The sequence below is a fragment of the Macadamia integrifolia genome, chromosome 6 (genome assembly GCF_013358625.1).
Source record: "Macadamia integrifolia cultivar HAES 741 chromosome 6, SCU_Mint_v3, whole genome shotgun sequence".
Classification (NCBI taxonomy): domain Eukaryota; kingdom Viridiplantae; phylum Streptophyta; class Magnoliopsida; order Proteales; family Proteaceae; genus Macadamia; species Macadamia integrifolia.
The window spans coordinates 14852873-14867378 of NC_056562.1; the positions used below are offsets into that span (position 1 = coordinate 14852873).

At 36.0% G+C, this 14506-nt stretch overlaps 2 protein-coding genes across 2 annotated transcripts; both read left to right on the forward strand.

The window, feature by feature from the left end:
- The first annotated feature begins 5693 nt into the window (after positions 1-5693).
- Positions 5694-8241, forward strand: LOC122081616 (vicilin-like seed storage protein At2g28490). The gene is made up of 7 exons (XM_042648799.1): positions 5694-5967; positions 6109-6138; positions 6211-6420; positions 6527-6735; positions 6843-6923; positions 6995-7420; positions 7540-8241. Exons 1-7 carry the CDS (start codon positions 5850-5852, stop codon positions 8029-8031), a joined length of 1566 nt encoding a protein of 521 aa, XP_042504733.1. The 5' UTR covers positions 5694-5849; the 3' UTR covers positions 8032-8241.
- A 3023-nt stretch (positions 8242-11264) lies between these two features.
- On the forward strand, positions 11265-14380 carry LOC122081017 (beta-1,4-xylosyltransferase IRX9-like). Its single transcript, XM_042647952.1, has 3 exons — positions 11265-12091; positions 12526-12757; positions 14050-14380. Exons 1-3 carry the CDS (start codon positions 11376-11378, stop codon positions 14218-14220), a joined length of 1119 nt encoding a protein of 372 aa, XP_042503886.1. The 5' UTR covers positions 11265-11375; the 3' UTR covers positions 14221-14380.
- The last annotated feature ends 126 nt before the right edge of the window (positions 14381-14506 follow it).

Consider the following 14506-nt stretch of genomic DNA (forward strand, 5'->3'; position numbering starts at 1 on the left):
CTGAATCACTGCTGATTTCACATCAAACGTTTAAGAAAGCAGCGTGATTGGAGTTGTCAAATTAATGTCTCCACATGTTACCGTTGCTTGCCCGCTCTGTCGTCATCAATGATATTTTAATAGTTCTATTAGAAAAAAAAAAGATATTTCATTAGCTGTTTGCTTAGTGAGGGATTTTACGTGCTGCCCGCGTGTGTTTGAATCTAAGTAAAAGATAGCGTGAGAAAGTTTGCTTTACCGTTGGAATCAAGTTTCGCTCCCACTGCGTGTACCAACTCCTAATTCATCTTACACCGTCCAAAGGGTCTAGGCCCATATTTCAAGGATCGTTCCCACGCTTCATGGACATTGTGAGATGACGTGGGGTGGTTACTAGCATGGAAGGGATCTGAACCTTTACATAATAGGGTGACTCTTCTTTCGTTGAACCGTTGAATTTTTCAGTGCTAACATTAGAAAATCAATCAATATGCCTTCACTTTGTCAGTTGAGGTGTAATTTCTCTATAAATGATATTTTGAATCCTTTAAGTGAAGGAATGTCCCATTTAGATGCTACAAAACAACATCATATGTATGAAAGATACCAAAATTATTTCATAAGAAAAGGAAAAATTTAGTCACAAAGTGCTAACTTACCATGCCCTTGCGGCTTATCTAACATTTCCCTTTACTCTTTTTAGCAAAGCATTAATCATCAACAAATTAGTAGCTTTGCAATTTTTATTTATTATATTTTTTGAGATTTTATATTCCATTATAAAACTCCCTTGGAGGGTTGGTGTCCATTATTAAATGTTGTGCTAGGTGGACTAGTGGAGTGGATGATGGTTGATGGAGATTGAAGACCCCACAGATGCACAGATCCTTTTAAGTCTTACCATCTACTTCCAGAGAGAGAGAGAGAGAGAGAGAGAGAGAGAGAGAGATTACCTAATCTTCTTTTCTTTACTATCATTTTTCTAGTTGATGTTTTGTAACATCATTTTTGGGTGGATGTTGTTGTAGTAGTTTGTAAATGTTTTGTAACATCATTGAGAGGATAAGAGGAAATTCCATAACTCATCATTAATTTCTTAGACTTCTATCTACACTTATATCCCTTCCTCTAAAAGTAAAAACTATATACAATGGTAGAAGGGCAGCCAAGCCTACAATTTTAGATCGGTCTTGATTCTCCCTATTCAGTTATGCTAAGTACTAAGAGTGTCAATCAGCCGGGTCAATTGGTTTCGATAGGGCCTTATTGATATCCATTAATTTAAGTTCTTCAACCTTTATCAACTGATGGAGCCTGTGAGGCTTGACATCAATAGTCCCTACTCCGTTGGTAGGTTATGCTCTTTTTAACCCATGTAAGACCTCGAAGTTGGTATAGAAAAACCAACCTCAAAAATCGACAAGTGATCGACTTCAATTGAAAATGATCCGTTCAATGATCAAAATTACCACATCATCCAGCCATGTGGCATAAATAAATTATTTAAGATAAGTTCACATGGGATCCTAAAAACAATTCTTATCCCTTTTAAAAATCAAACCAAACTAGAGAAAGATTCTATACATAATAAGTTATATGGTTCGGTTAACTACTAAATTTAACATATGATATATGTCAAGAGGTTGTAGCGAAATTAACAAATAGAACATGCCAGCAGGAGGATTCCCCATTATCCCTAATAATCTAAATATAAGTCCACATTTATTAAGATATGACAATGTTCTAAAACTATACATATAGATTCTGGGCTATCTGTCTACTTTTGTTTTAATAATAATAAATTTTTTTGTTTTTTTAATTGAAAAATAATTTGGAAGGGAGATGCAAAGTAAACAACAAGGAGTATAGGTTGCCATATAATCTGATTCTGATTGATTATCAAGTCTTGGTCTCCTATGTCCTTGTATGTTTTTCTCATACATTTAGTTTGTCTAACGATGACATGTTACCTATGCCCAACACCAATAATAAGTAACTTTCATGTTTATCGGGGAAAATAAAGTTACCCATTGCATTATTTTAAAATGAATAATTTAAAATAAGGGAGAGAATTCTCTGAAAAGCAGCGTGGCTCTTGAGCTAATGAGGGGTCATTTTGTGCCCCTTTATATTTGGGACATGTTATTCAGGGTTCTTTTACCCTTAAATTATTTATACTTTTAAATTTCTGTCACAAATTCAATTATTTACCTTTTCATGTATGTACAATGCACCCAGCCCTCCATAATCTCAAGCACTTTCTTCATAAATTTTGATTCTTTTAATGATTTGTTTTAACACCTAAATGATTTCTTTAGGAGTTAGGACCAAAACTTGATAAGTGGACCAAGGACTTCGGGTCTCATTGTCCTCAAGATTTTACCATCGTAGGTACCATAGACCATGTGACATAATGAGATCTCAAGTAATCAAGGTAGGGGAAAAAACTTTCCCACAGTGCCAATGAAGTGTATTGCCCTCTCACATGGGTTTTTTTTTTTCTTCTTCGCTCTTGTCATGAGTCCTATGAAGATGATACCATTCTACATGCCCCATTGACGTGATATGGGAGATTCTCCCCACTAGCATCATGGAAAACAACGTTACCCTTAAATTATTTAATAGAAATCATGTTTCCATTACCCAAAAATTTGAAGAAGAAGAAAAAATATTGATAAGTATAGAGAAAAAAAATAGTTGAATAAAAAGGAACAAATATATTTTTATTAACCTTTTTTCTATTATTAATCATTTAAATTTATGGGAAAGTTTTTTTACACCTATAGAAGACGGTTCACCCACCCTCCTAGGGTTCACAAGTCCCTATTAGATTTTAGTACTTTCCCCAAATATCCTCTTGATACCTCACGGTTATTTGAAGTACTGTGTTAGAATGAATTTCTATTCATTGTGGCCTTGAAAAAACTAAGTCCCAAATTTATATGATTATGGTCTTTTCCATGAAGGATATCAGGCCTTCTAAAAAATTTATATGGATTAACATATCAAGATCGGGACATGGTAGATCAATGGAATTGATTTTTTATTTATTTTTTTCTTTTTTAATGGTGAAAGTCTCCTCTGTTGCTTGCTTATTCTAGAGATCTACGACCGCCCTAGGGGCAGAAGGACTTTCTTCTTTATTGCTTAACCTAACGACAAATGAACCTACGGGTGGGACATTTTCAAGGAGTAGCCTGCTTCCTTCTTACTTATGTGATGTGAAGTGCTATATGAAGATCAATACATTTTCTTGATTGGTGAAAGAAAAAGCTAACTATGATGATTTATCAAACCCTAAATCACAAAATTGGCCTACTTCTGATAGCATGCATTAACAAAATGCAAAAACAGGAGTCCATCACAGACGTGGAGAGAGCCTTCTTTTCCCGTGTAGGGATATACATAGAATCCGTACTAATTCATGGGGTTTATATGGTTAAACCCTTTTCCATATATCCAATTGTCAAAATTGCCCAATCATCAAATTTAATAGAATTAGGTGTTCCATGAAGAGAAGCTTCTCTACACTAAGATTACATTTGGTTCTACTCTCAACCCTTGATTCTATTGATTCTTACTCTCTGAAATCAAATTGGGAACGGAATTCTACTTTCAAACCCTGGGGCATGTTGAACATTGAAAAAACTTTTATTGGGCGAGCAAATGGACAATAAATGTAAAGTTTGATCTCCCAAATCACAAAAAGGTCACACGTAACGCAGGGAACCCCATTAATGTTTGATCAAGATCTCTGCAACCTGATTTGAAACTTTCATGCGTGGGTATTAAAAGCTAACACGTACGGTTCCATACTCACGAAAAGCTAACAGCTAACACCTGTTTGGAAATATTTGGTCTACGGTAATCGGTAGAGAGATCTTTCCTTTTTGGTTGCCAATAGATCTTACAAGAGTACAACGTGTCTCAACTCGTTTTATATATGAAAAAAGGTTGGATATGCCGTCAATATCAAGTATGCTAGCATTCCTTGTGTCTATCTTTCCTTTTTATTTTTCTGAAATGATCCTCATATCCTTCCTGAATGATACTTCATCATGTATTCCTATTGGTACTATCCACTAACATACTTGATATCTGCGGCATATTTATCCCTCTCCCTTTATATATATATATATATATATATATATATATATCTTTAAAAAAAATAAATAAATAAATAAAAGTCCCATTTCTCCACTTCCCTTCCAACCAAACAAAGCTTTGATGGGAAATTCCATTGTTCTGGTAACATGTATTTGGTTCTAGTGTCCGTGTTGGTATTGGTCGTCATCGATATTGATATTCAATATTTTTCATCAAAAAATATGACATTCGTATTGTATTGATCGATCTAAATCCACGAATTGGTAGGGAATGAAAACCAAAAACCTATTCTAATAAAAAAAATGAGATTTTTCCTATTTGTGAATTAGATTGATCTTTGATCCCTTTGTCCCATCATCACTTGAGTCAGCTGATTGTGAATTCAAATCAGCATGCCGCACTATCATTTATTAGTCTATAGAAACACTGCTTTCTATATGAAAGCTTCGACCTAAAGACTATAATCACTACTATAGAGCACTTTTTATTCTTTATTAGAAATACATATATACATATATATATATATATATATATATATAAACATTGCTTGCTATATATTTGATCTAAATCATTTGCTGCCCTGTGATGAGTTCCAAAATGTGTCTCAAGCTTGGGTTTAAGATGAGTTTAAGGCTCAACTTATCTTGGATAAGGCCTGTCAAAGTCAAATGCAGCCCAGCATTAAGTACTTGTGAATAATGTATGTTCATAATATACATTTATCTATAAAATAAAAAAATAAAAAAATAAAAAAGATTTTTACAATGCCATTGGGATTCTTTTCCATGCCTTATCACATAATAGGGTCATAGGATCCATATTGATCATATTTTCTGGGTCATAGGATCCATATTGATCATATTTTCTTTCTTAAACGAAATGGAAGTCACAAACTTAACGAATTCATCTCCCTCCCTCTCATGGTACAGTTTCCCACTTGGGCTTTATAGGAAACCTTTACTCAAAAAATATATGCCGTTTAACGAGATAAATATTACCATGAATCCATGATTGTGTATGGTAATCATCCAACAATCTTCTTTGATTATCTCTTGTCTTATTCTCAAAATTCATTTAAGTTAGAATTGAAAAAAGTTCTCAAAATAATTTTGAAAATACTTATTAGATCAAGTTTCTTTATCCTATGATGAAGAAATTCTTTAATGATGTGATACTATAAATAGAATATGGGTTTATCATTAAATACTATCCCTTATTGTATGAGATTGAAAATTCACTTCCCCAATGCAATCTAAGGGTCAGATCCATGGCTAATCTTAAAAAATAAATAAATAAATAAATTGCTCACATGCATATATTGTACCTGAGCTTGGGCCAAGCCCACTCTTTGGTGGAGTAGGCATCCGGGCAGACCTTCCCTAACTTCTCATCCGAGTCACGGTCGAACCAAGAAAAAATAGGAAGCAACCCGATTTCTGGTCGTGGACAAATTCCACGCGTGAAACGAACGGTTACGATCTGCCACACTATCCACGTAACTGCAGTAAGCACACTCCGCCGCCTCACAACAAAGTTCAAAATTTTCAAGAGACAATATGGGGAAGAATCTCTCGTTAACATTTAACAATGGTGGCTACGGGAAAAACCGCCAGCGAATTCTCATCGTCTGCATGAAGGTCACGTATCACTTCCACTTCACCCCACCTTCCCCTTTATAGACTCCGATATCTCAGTCTCTAGATTGTCCACACGATACACCAGGGGTGGGTTAGAGTGAGTTTGAGAAGCAGAGACTGTATGTAATGGGGAGGATGAAACAGAAAGCAATTCTGTTACTTCTCCTGCTTGTGATCTTCTCAGTTCACATGGCGATGGGATATAATGATGATGAAGAAGGAGGAGGAAGAGAAGGAGACACAGGTTGGGGAAGGGGAGGAGAGACAGAAGAGAGAGGAGGAGGAAGAGGAGGAGACAGAGGTTGGGGAAGGAGAGAAGAGACAGAAGAGAGAGGAGGAGGAAGGGAAGGAGGCAGAGGTTGGGGAAGGGGAGGAAGGGCAGAAGAGAGAGGAGAAGGAAGAGGAGGAGAAAAAGGTTGGGGAAGGAGAGAAGAGAAGGAAGAGGAAGGGCGAGGAAAAGAAGGAGACAGAGGTTGGGGAGGGAGAGGAGAGGGGGAAGAAGGAAGAGAGGATGAGTTCTTGTTGCGGGACTCGAAACAGGCTGTAAGTACTGAAGCAGGGGAGATGAGAGTCGTGAAAGGCTTCGGTGGGAGGGGCATAGATAACCCAATTCACATCGGCTTTATCAACATGGAACCAAAGACCCTATTCCTTCCTCAGTATACTGATACCAATTTGATCTTGTTTGTTCGCAGGGGTACCCGCTTCTCTCTCTCTCTCTCTGTTTTCATCTGTCTATTCAACTCCATTCATGGCTTCTTGAACAGTTTTTTGTTAATCTCTGTCGCTTGGGTTTGGCGCAGGGGAGGTGAAGATCGGGTGGATAGACAAAGATAGGCTGGTGGAGAGGCAATTGAGGATTGGTGATATCTATAGAATCCCGGCTGGTTATGCATTCTACCTGTTGAACACTGGCGAGGGCCAGAGGCTCCAGGTTATTTGCAGCATCGATAAATTCGAAAAAGGACAAAGATCCTATCCAATCGAGAGCTTTGGACAAGGACCCTTCCAGGTTTGTGAAATTCTTTCCCTCACGAATCTCCCACAAGCATCAACAGCAATTGAGTGTGGCCATGCCCATGAAAGATTTCTTTTTTCACACATCCTCACTCTTTTCAGTCATTCTTCATTGGAGGAGGAACGAATCCCACATCTGTGCTCGCGGGATTTGACCACAAGATCCTCAAAACTGCATTCAATGTACGGTAAAAATGACATCCGACTAGAATAGTGCAATTCAAACACACAGCGCACTAAGATGATTTTGGCAGGTTTCTTCTAGCGAATTGGAAGATATCATGATGAGACAACAGGAAGGACCTATCGTTTACGTACCGGACGCGCATCAGCCAGGCAACTGGGAATCCTTCATGAAATTGAAGCAACAAGAAAGGATAGGAGGGTTAATGGGTGTGGAAGGAGACGACGACGACGAAGACGAAGAGTTAGTACAAGAGAAGGAAGAACAACAAGAGGAAGCATGGACGTGGAGGAAGCTCTTGAAGTCCGTCATGGGGGTGCAGGAAAATGAGGATGAGGATAAGAAAAGCAAAGTGCGATCACCTGACGCGTACAACCTTTATGACACGAAGCCTGACTTCCGGAACCGCTATGGGTGGAGTATTGCCGTTGACAAGCACGATTTTTCACCTCTCAAAAAATCCAACGTTGGCGTTTATCTTGTCAACCTCAGTGCGGTATTTCATCAATCAATTGATGTGCAACATTCTCGTTATCAAGATTTGATTATTTGAATAACATCCAACTGCCCACATTGATGATTTATCATTTATCTGATCTGTATATTAAATTTCAGGGGTCGATGATGGCGCCGCATGTGAACCCAATAGCTACGGAGTACGGGATCGTATTGAGCGGAGAAGGGTCGTTGCAGGTGGTTTACCCCGACGGGACTTCGGCCATGAACGCAAAGTTAAAGGAAGGGGACGTGTTCGTGGTACCGAGGTACTTTCCATTCTGCCAAATAGCGTCTCGGAGTGGGGCAATGGAGTTCTTCGGTTTCGCCACTTCGGCTCGGAAGAACCGCCCCCAGTTCCTGGTGGGTGCGAACTCCATCCTCCAAGCAGTGAAGGGTCCTGAGCTAGCCATGGCATTCGATATGATCGAAGAGAGGCTCGGCAAATTGATCGATTCACAGCGTGAATCCATCATTCTCCCTACCCTACCTGCTCTTCCTGGGAAAGAGGAGGAGAAGAAGAGAGGAGAAGGAAAGGAACAGGAGGAGGAGAAAAAGAAACGGGAAGAGAAGCCTGAGCTGCCGGAAAGGGAGAAGAGGTCCGATCATTAGGAGCTTCGGGTCCGATATGGTAATGGGTTTCGATTAGTTGAAGAGTTGGCAAAGACAATATTATAGCTGTGTCTTCCAGTTCCTCCATCGTCTTCCACACTCTGCCCCTATTGTATAGAATAGAGATATTTCCTCCTGTTTCATCTCTGCCATTATAGCTGTCTTGTATATGTGAATTTACAGAATAACAGGTATTCGTATTTCCCTCCCCTTCTCCGTAAACATTTGGGCCCCTCGGAGCCCAAAAACTTGTGGGTTGGGTAAGGGTCGGTTTGATTTTGTTTTTTTTTTTCCTTAAGAAAAAAAAGAACACTTCAAAAATCGTTTAATTTTTCTGTTTTATTTTATTTGTTCTTTGAAATAGAAAGAAATTTATGTGTCTACTTTTCTAGAAACAGGAATGGAGAAGCAAGTTAGGATTTATTTTTTGCTTTTAAAAATAAGTGGAAGGGATAAAAAGTGTGAAAATTTTGATGTTTTACTCGACCTATTGTCATTCTCAACCCAGAGTTGGAACTATTTGCTATTCAAAAGTATGACTTCAATTTTGTTATGCGAAGTTCACAATTTTAGATTGTTTTTATCATTCTAAAGCTCATTTCTATAAAATATACCTGTTGTATGTTTGTAATATCACATTTTCACTTGTGGTTGTATACCTATAATGTTGTGTCTTCATTTGTATTTTGAATTTAATTGTGAGTTGTATACTTGTAATATCATGTTTTCACTCGTGTTTTGAATTTGATTACACTGTTAAAAATGTTTTAGAAGAAAAAAAAAATCAAATAGCTTTTTGTAACTTTAAAAATTGTTTTTTTTTTTAGTACGAAAATGGACAAATAAAATTGTTTCTCTTATTTTTATACATAGAAATAAAAGAAACAAAATCAAATGGGTCCTACTCTATACTTACATCCTTCACTTTTGTTAAGATTATTTGTTTTAGTGGGTTTAATAGTAGATAAATTTTGAACTTTTAAGTAGATGAGTGCTCGACTTGGTGATTAAAGTTGTCAAAATAGTTTTTCGATATTTTTAGGGTAAAATTTGCGTATTTTGACTTCATACATGTGGAGTCTCATGCAGTGCAACGAGTACGTCTTTTATAAATGCATGATCAATAATCTATCTTAACCTTTATTTTTAATTCAAGATTTTATTTTGTACAATTCGTTTATCAGAATTCTATTTCCACTAAAAATTTTAGCTTGCGCGCATTATTATTATAATTTTTGGCAGAAGTTGGCCTTGGTCTATTCTCTCCCACACTCAATAGTATGACATCATTTTACAAAGTTTGTTTTTCTTATTATAATTTTTAATTATCCGAAATCGCAATGTTTATCCAATCGGTTATGAAGAGTTTAGGGGTGTGTTTGGATGACGAAGAACACATTGGTTTTTTTCTATCTATAAAAATGATTTCATGGGCTGGTTGTGCTTCTGTGGAATATTAGCAATTTGGGGTGACGTGAGGAATTATGATTCTTGATTTCTTCCAATATTTGAGAGAATATACAATATGGAATTTTAAATATAGTTTTATACAAATTATAAGATTATTATATTACTAAAATACTTTTCATTTGTTACTTTTTACTTATTTTATGTATATTATATTTCATTTCATTGTCCTCTTATTGAGTTAAACTTCCACCATTAGTTTTTCTACATTGGCGTGCTTGGAGAGGTTTTTTAAGTAGACCATCTATATATTTCGTGTGGAACAATGATGTTGCGATTCTAACAACTGAATACTTCTAGGAAATAATTTGGATTGATTATGTATCAAATTTTGAGCTCAAATTTAATCAAATACTCTTTTTGTATGTTGATCCATCTTTATATATTGTCAACAATCCATTATTTGACATGTAATTTTTATGTAATCTTTAAAATTTTTTAATATTTGATTTTTTTGTTTCATCAACTTTGATTAATATTAAACATATCATATGAACACATGATCCATCTAGTTAGAAGATAGCTTATAATTCTTGACAACCTTGAATCAATATTGGATCAGTTGTATCAATTGATTTGTATGATATGAATCGTCCAATATGACACAATGTTGTTGAAATCGTGAATTAAATCCAATTCATATAGCCCATGGTTTTAGGTATCGGTTGTATCAGTCGTATTGTATTGGTATCCGTTGAGACCACTCCTGATATCTCGTCAATCTGGGATCAGGTATTACATAAGTATAAAATTATCAAAAAAATCTAATTTTTATGAAAAATAAAAATAATATTGATTGATTTAGACTGATACAATCGATCGAAGATCGATATCGATAACTAAATCCTTGATGGAGCCTATCAATAATTATGTCAACCAACTTGCAATTCCATTGTGCAATAAAATAATTAAATATAAACATGTGAAAAAAAAAAAATAAGTAACAGCTAAAATGATTCCTTCACTGGAATTTTAAACAGTAACATTCAATTAAAAATAAGTAATCTCTTCCGTTTTTATATCAATTTAATTTCCTAAGTTGGTTACGTGAAATTGACCCTTAAACGGAAAGACCAAATACTTCCAATTGTGGCCAGTGTAGGCCCCGAAATCCTTAATTATATAATAGAAAACCATCCATTTCCAAACCAAATTTCTTGGACTAAGGAAGTCAAGTTAGTAGCTTCTCCTAATTAGCATCTTAACCTAATTTAATCAATAGAGAATAGAATACGGGTTTTTTAGGTGATGGGTTTCAATCTGAACCAAGTTGGTGAGACGACAGTGCAACGCAATCCTTCTATGTCTGCTCCTTGGATTTAAAAATTGGAATTGAATCGAATGAATCGCCGGCCGAGCCTGATTTTAGTTTCTATCGCTAATTTCAGTTCATCATATTTAGCTTTTTTTACAAATTTTTAATTCGGTTTTATTCACCTTTATTCTGTTCGAACTTGAATTTTATTTGATTTTCAGTTATATTCGATTCATTTATGTTCAAATTAATGGTTTTAATTTTAAAAATCAAACCAAACCAAATCAAATCGAATTAACTAGGGTTAAGATGTTGTTAAACCAATTCCGGCTCAGACCAACCGATTCCGGGTTTTTTAAAAGTGACCCACCTAACGAGTTGTTTTCCCATCTCAAGTTCCCCAAAAAGAACGTGTGGTACCTACTTAGTTCGCCGATACTAATCATATAACCGTTACCTCGCGCACTTTTTTAAAATACTGTTAAGTACCTTTCTAACATAGCATGGATCGTTGATCCCAAATCCCCAGTTCCTTTGATTCAATAATTCATAAGGGGCTGAGGGAGAAGCTATAAGTATTAGTTCTTGTGGATCTACCTTGGTTTCAATAGTGTTTTGGGAGATGGGTTCTTTTGATAGATCAAAGAAAAGAGTTCAGCTATGGAAGAAAGCTGCTTTCCATATTGTTTTCTGTTTCATTATGGGATTCTTCACTGGTTTCACCCCTACCAGTAGAGCTTCAATTTTCTCTGGTCCTATTGAATCGAATCAATCCATGAAGAATCAGGAATTTTCTCCCCCAGCTATTGAAATTGTTCAACCAGTAGCAACTCGAGAAGTGACCTTGAACAGAAATTTGATGGCTAAAGCTCAGCTGGTTGTTCCTGAAACTCTGGTGGCGGTTCAGATTAATTCATCAGGAGATCAGAAAAGAAAATCTGCAGTGGAAGAAGAAGAAGAAGAAGAAGAAGATGTAACATTGATTCCTAAAAAGGTTTTGATAGTTATTACGCCGACAAGATCGAATGATCTGCTTCAAGGTGCTTTACTGAGAAGAATGGCTACAACACTGAAATTGGTTCCTCCACCTCTCCTTTGGATGGTCGTGGAAGCCGAGTCTAACTCTACAGAGATATCAGAAATATTGAGGTGCACAGGAGTCATGTACAGGCATTTGGTTTTCAAGGAGAAATTCACAGACCCAGAAGCTGAAATGGATCATCAGAGGAATATTGCACTTAATCTGATAGAGTATCATCGACTCGATGGGATCATTCACTTTGCCGGGCTTTCTAACTTTTATGATCTTGATTTCTTTGAAGAAATCAGAGAAACAGAGTATGAGCTTTCTTATCCCTCACTATTATTTAGTTTTGCAGAAAAAAGTATACATTTTAGCTTTACTATGGAACAGAACACAGCACACAAACCATCCAAGTTTGGGATCTGTCTTCCTTGGATGATTCTGTTTGTTATAGTTATAAAAGTAAAATATGAATTGTACATGAGTTCTTGTTGAAATTAATCCTTCTCCCCCTTTTAAAAACTTATTTTAGAGGTTCAATCAGCAACATTTGATCTAAGAAAATGACCCCATTGAGATTTGAGTCACGAATCAGAACCAAAGACTAGTACTGAAAGTTAAAAATAACCCCTCCTTTTTTTGAAGCAAAAAAAAAAAAATATATATATATATATATATATAAAAGATGAATTGCAACAAAATGAGCAGTTTTAGATTTTATTAGTTCATTAACTTGGAGAAGCTGCAGGGTTTTCGGGGCATGGCCGATTGCTTCAGTAGCTGCAAACAGGAAGAGGGTGGTGATCGAAGGACCTGTATGTGACTCTTCACAAGTTATAGGGTGGCAACTATGGGGCATGAACAACCATGATCAGAATCTGGTGAAGCCAATTCATGTTTCAAGTTTTGCATTCAACAGTTCTATTCTTTGGGATCCTGAGAGATGGGGCCGTCCTTCATCTGTTCAAGATGCCTCACAGGTATTAACTCTTAAATCTCCATTGCATCAACTTCTTAGGTTGTGTGTCGTATGTATTCCTGGATTAAATTCTTGGTCTAGAACGCATTCTGAAGCCAATACTTTCTATTTTCTTGTTTTAGAATGTCTTCTTACACTTTTTGTAAAGTAGTATACAAAAAAATACTGCTTGTAGAATTCATTTTAAAAAGTTATTTTCTTCAAGGTTAGGTAGCATAATAATTAGACACCAATAATAAAGCCCACCAGAACATGTAATCATACCATCAATTTGGATTGCAGAATCAGATTCCCTCCTCCTCCTTTTCACATAAACAGTGATCCCATGGAATCATAGTGGGTCCCATTTAGCTAAGCATTAGGCAATTCTTCAAATTAAATAGCATAGATTTGTTAGAAAGTTTAGTTTGGCCAACCTCCTCCCCAACTACTTTCATAAACGATTTTGAAGTAATACCAAAATCAGTTAGCAGGTATGATTAGGATCATTACTTGCAATCATGGTGAAATTCAGTTCAGTTCTTGTTCAACTCATAGTCATCTGATAGAGAAATGGGTGCTGAAATTTATACATGAAACAGAGACAAGAAAGGCTGTTTTGGTATGCATTCTTGGAAAGGAGAATTATCTATAGTTTGGATGATGACAGCGGAGAGATTAGACTCTTGGTAATTTGAAAGCCATCTCTTATTCATCTTCTAGGTGGTCATGCCATGAAGGGCCCGTTTGATAACGTTTCTGCCGTTTCTGTTTTAAAAAACGGCAGAAACATAAATTTTCATTTCTAGAAACATAAACAAAATTGAAGGTGTTTGATAATCATGTTTCTAGAAGACGATAGTAACCAGTGAAAATAATGGCCACGAGTTGTTTCTAGAGGCAACTTGTTTCACCTGGGTTGTTTCTTGAACCATAAATAGGTAGAAATTTTAATTTCAATTTCTGAAAACAAGTTAAATGAAACAATGTTATCAAACGTTTTTTGTTTCGTTTCTTGAAATGTTATCAAACGAGCCTGAAGTAACCATATTAGGTATGGAGAGGCCCAATTGATATTATGAAGGCATCCAAGGTCCCTGAGTTTTCCAATGTTTAATTATTTTCGGCCCTCCCCCTCACGTGTTGCCCCTATTTTGGGTGAGAATACACGTGATATGTGTGATCCCTCTTTTGGGTTATCATCAGTGTTATGATTTTGATAACTTTGATACCATGTTGAAGTATCAAATCCTAAAAACTTAAGCTATAAGATGGAGAAGTCTAATTGACAATTTTTACTTATGTGATATGCAGAACACGATGAAATACGTCCAACAAGTGGTTCTTGAAGATGAAAGCAAGTTAAAGGGAATCCCAAAAGGAGATTGCTCAAAAATTATGCTTTGGAATGTTCACATACCAAGGCAGATTATGACTTATCATTCATCTTCAGTCGCTCCACCAAATAGCAAACACAGATGGTAGAGATAAGGGAAAAATTACAATTTGTTGTTTCGATTTTTTTTTTGGGTGGGAGTGGAAGGGGGAAGAATATTTCTTTTATTAGATTTTAATTTTTAATTTTGTAACTTACTTTTCTCACTTTATAGCTTATATTTTTTTTAAAAGATAAATGATATGGGTTGATGTTTTCTTTCTATAAGAAAAAGATTTGAGCTTTTTTCCTTCCTAAATAAGGAAAACTGTCAACAAAACAACACATCAATAATAAAATATTAACGCCCCACACACCCCCCCCCAAAAAAAAAGT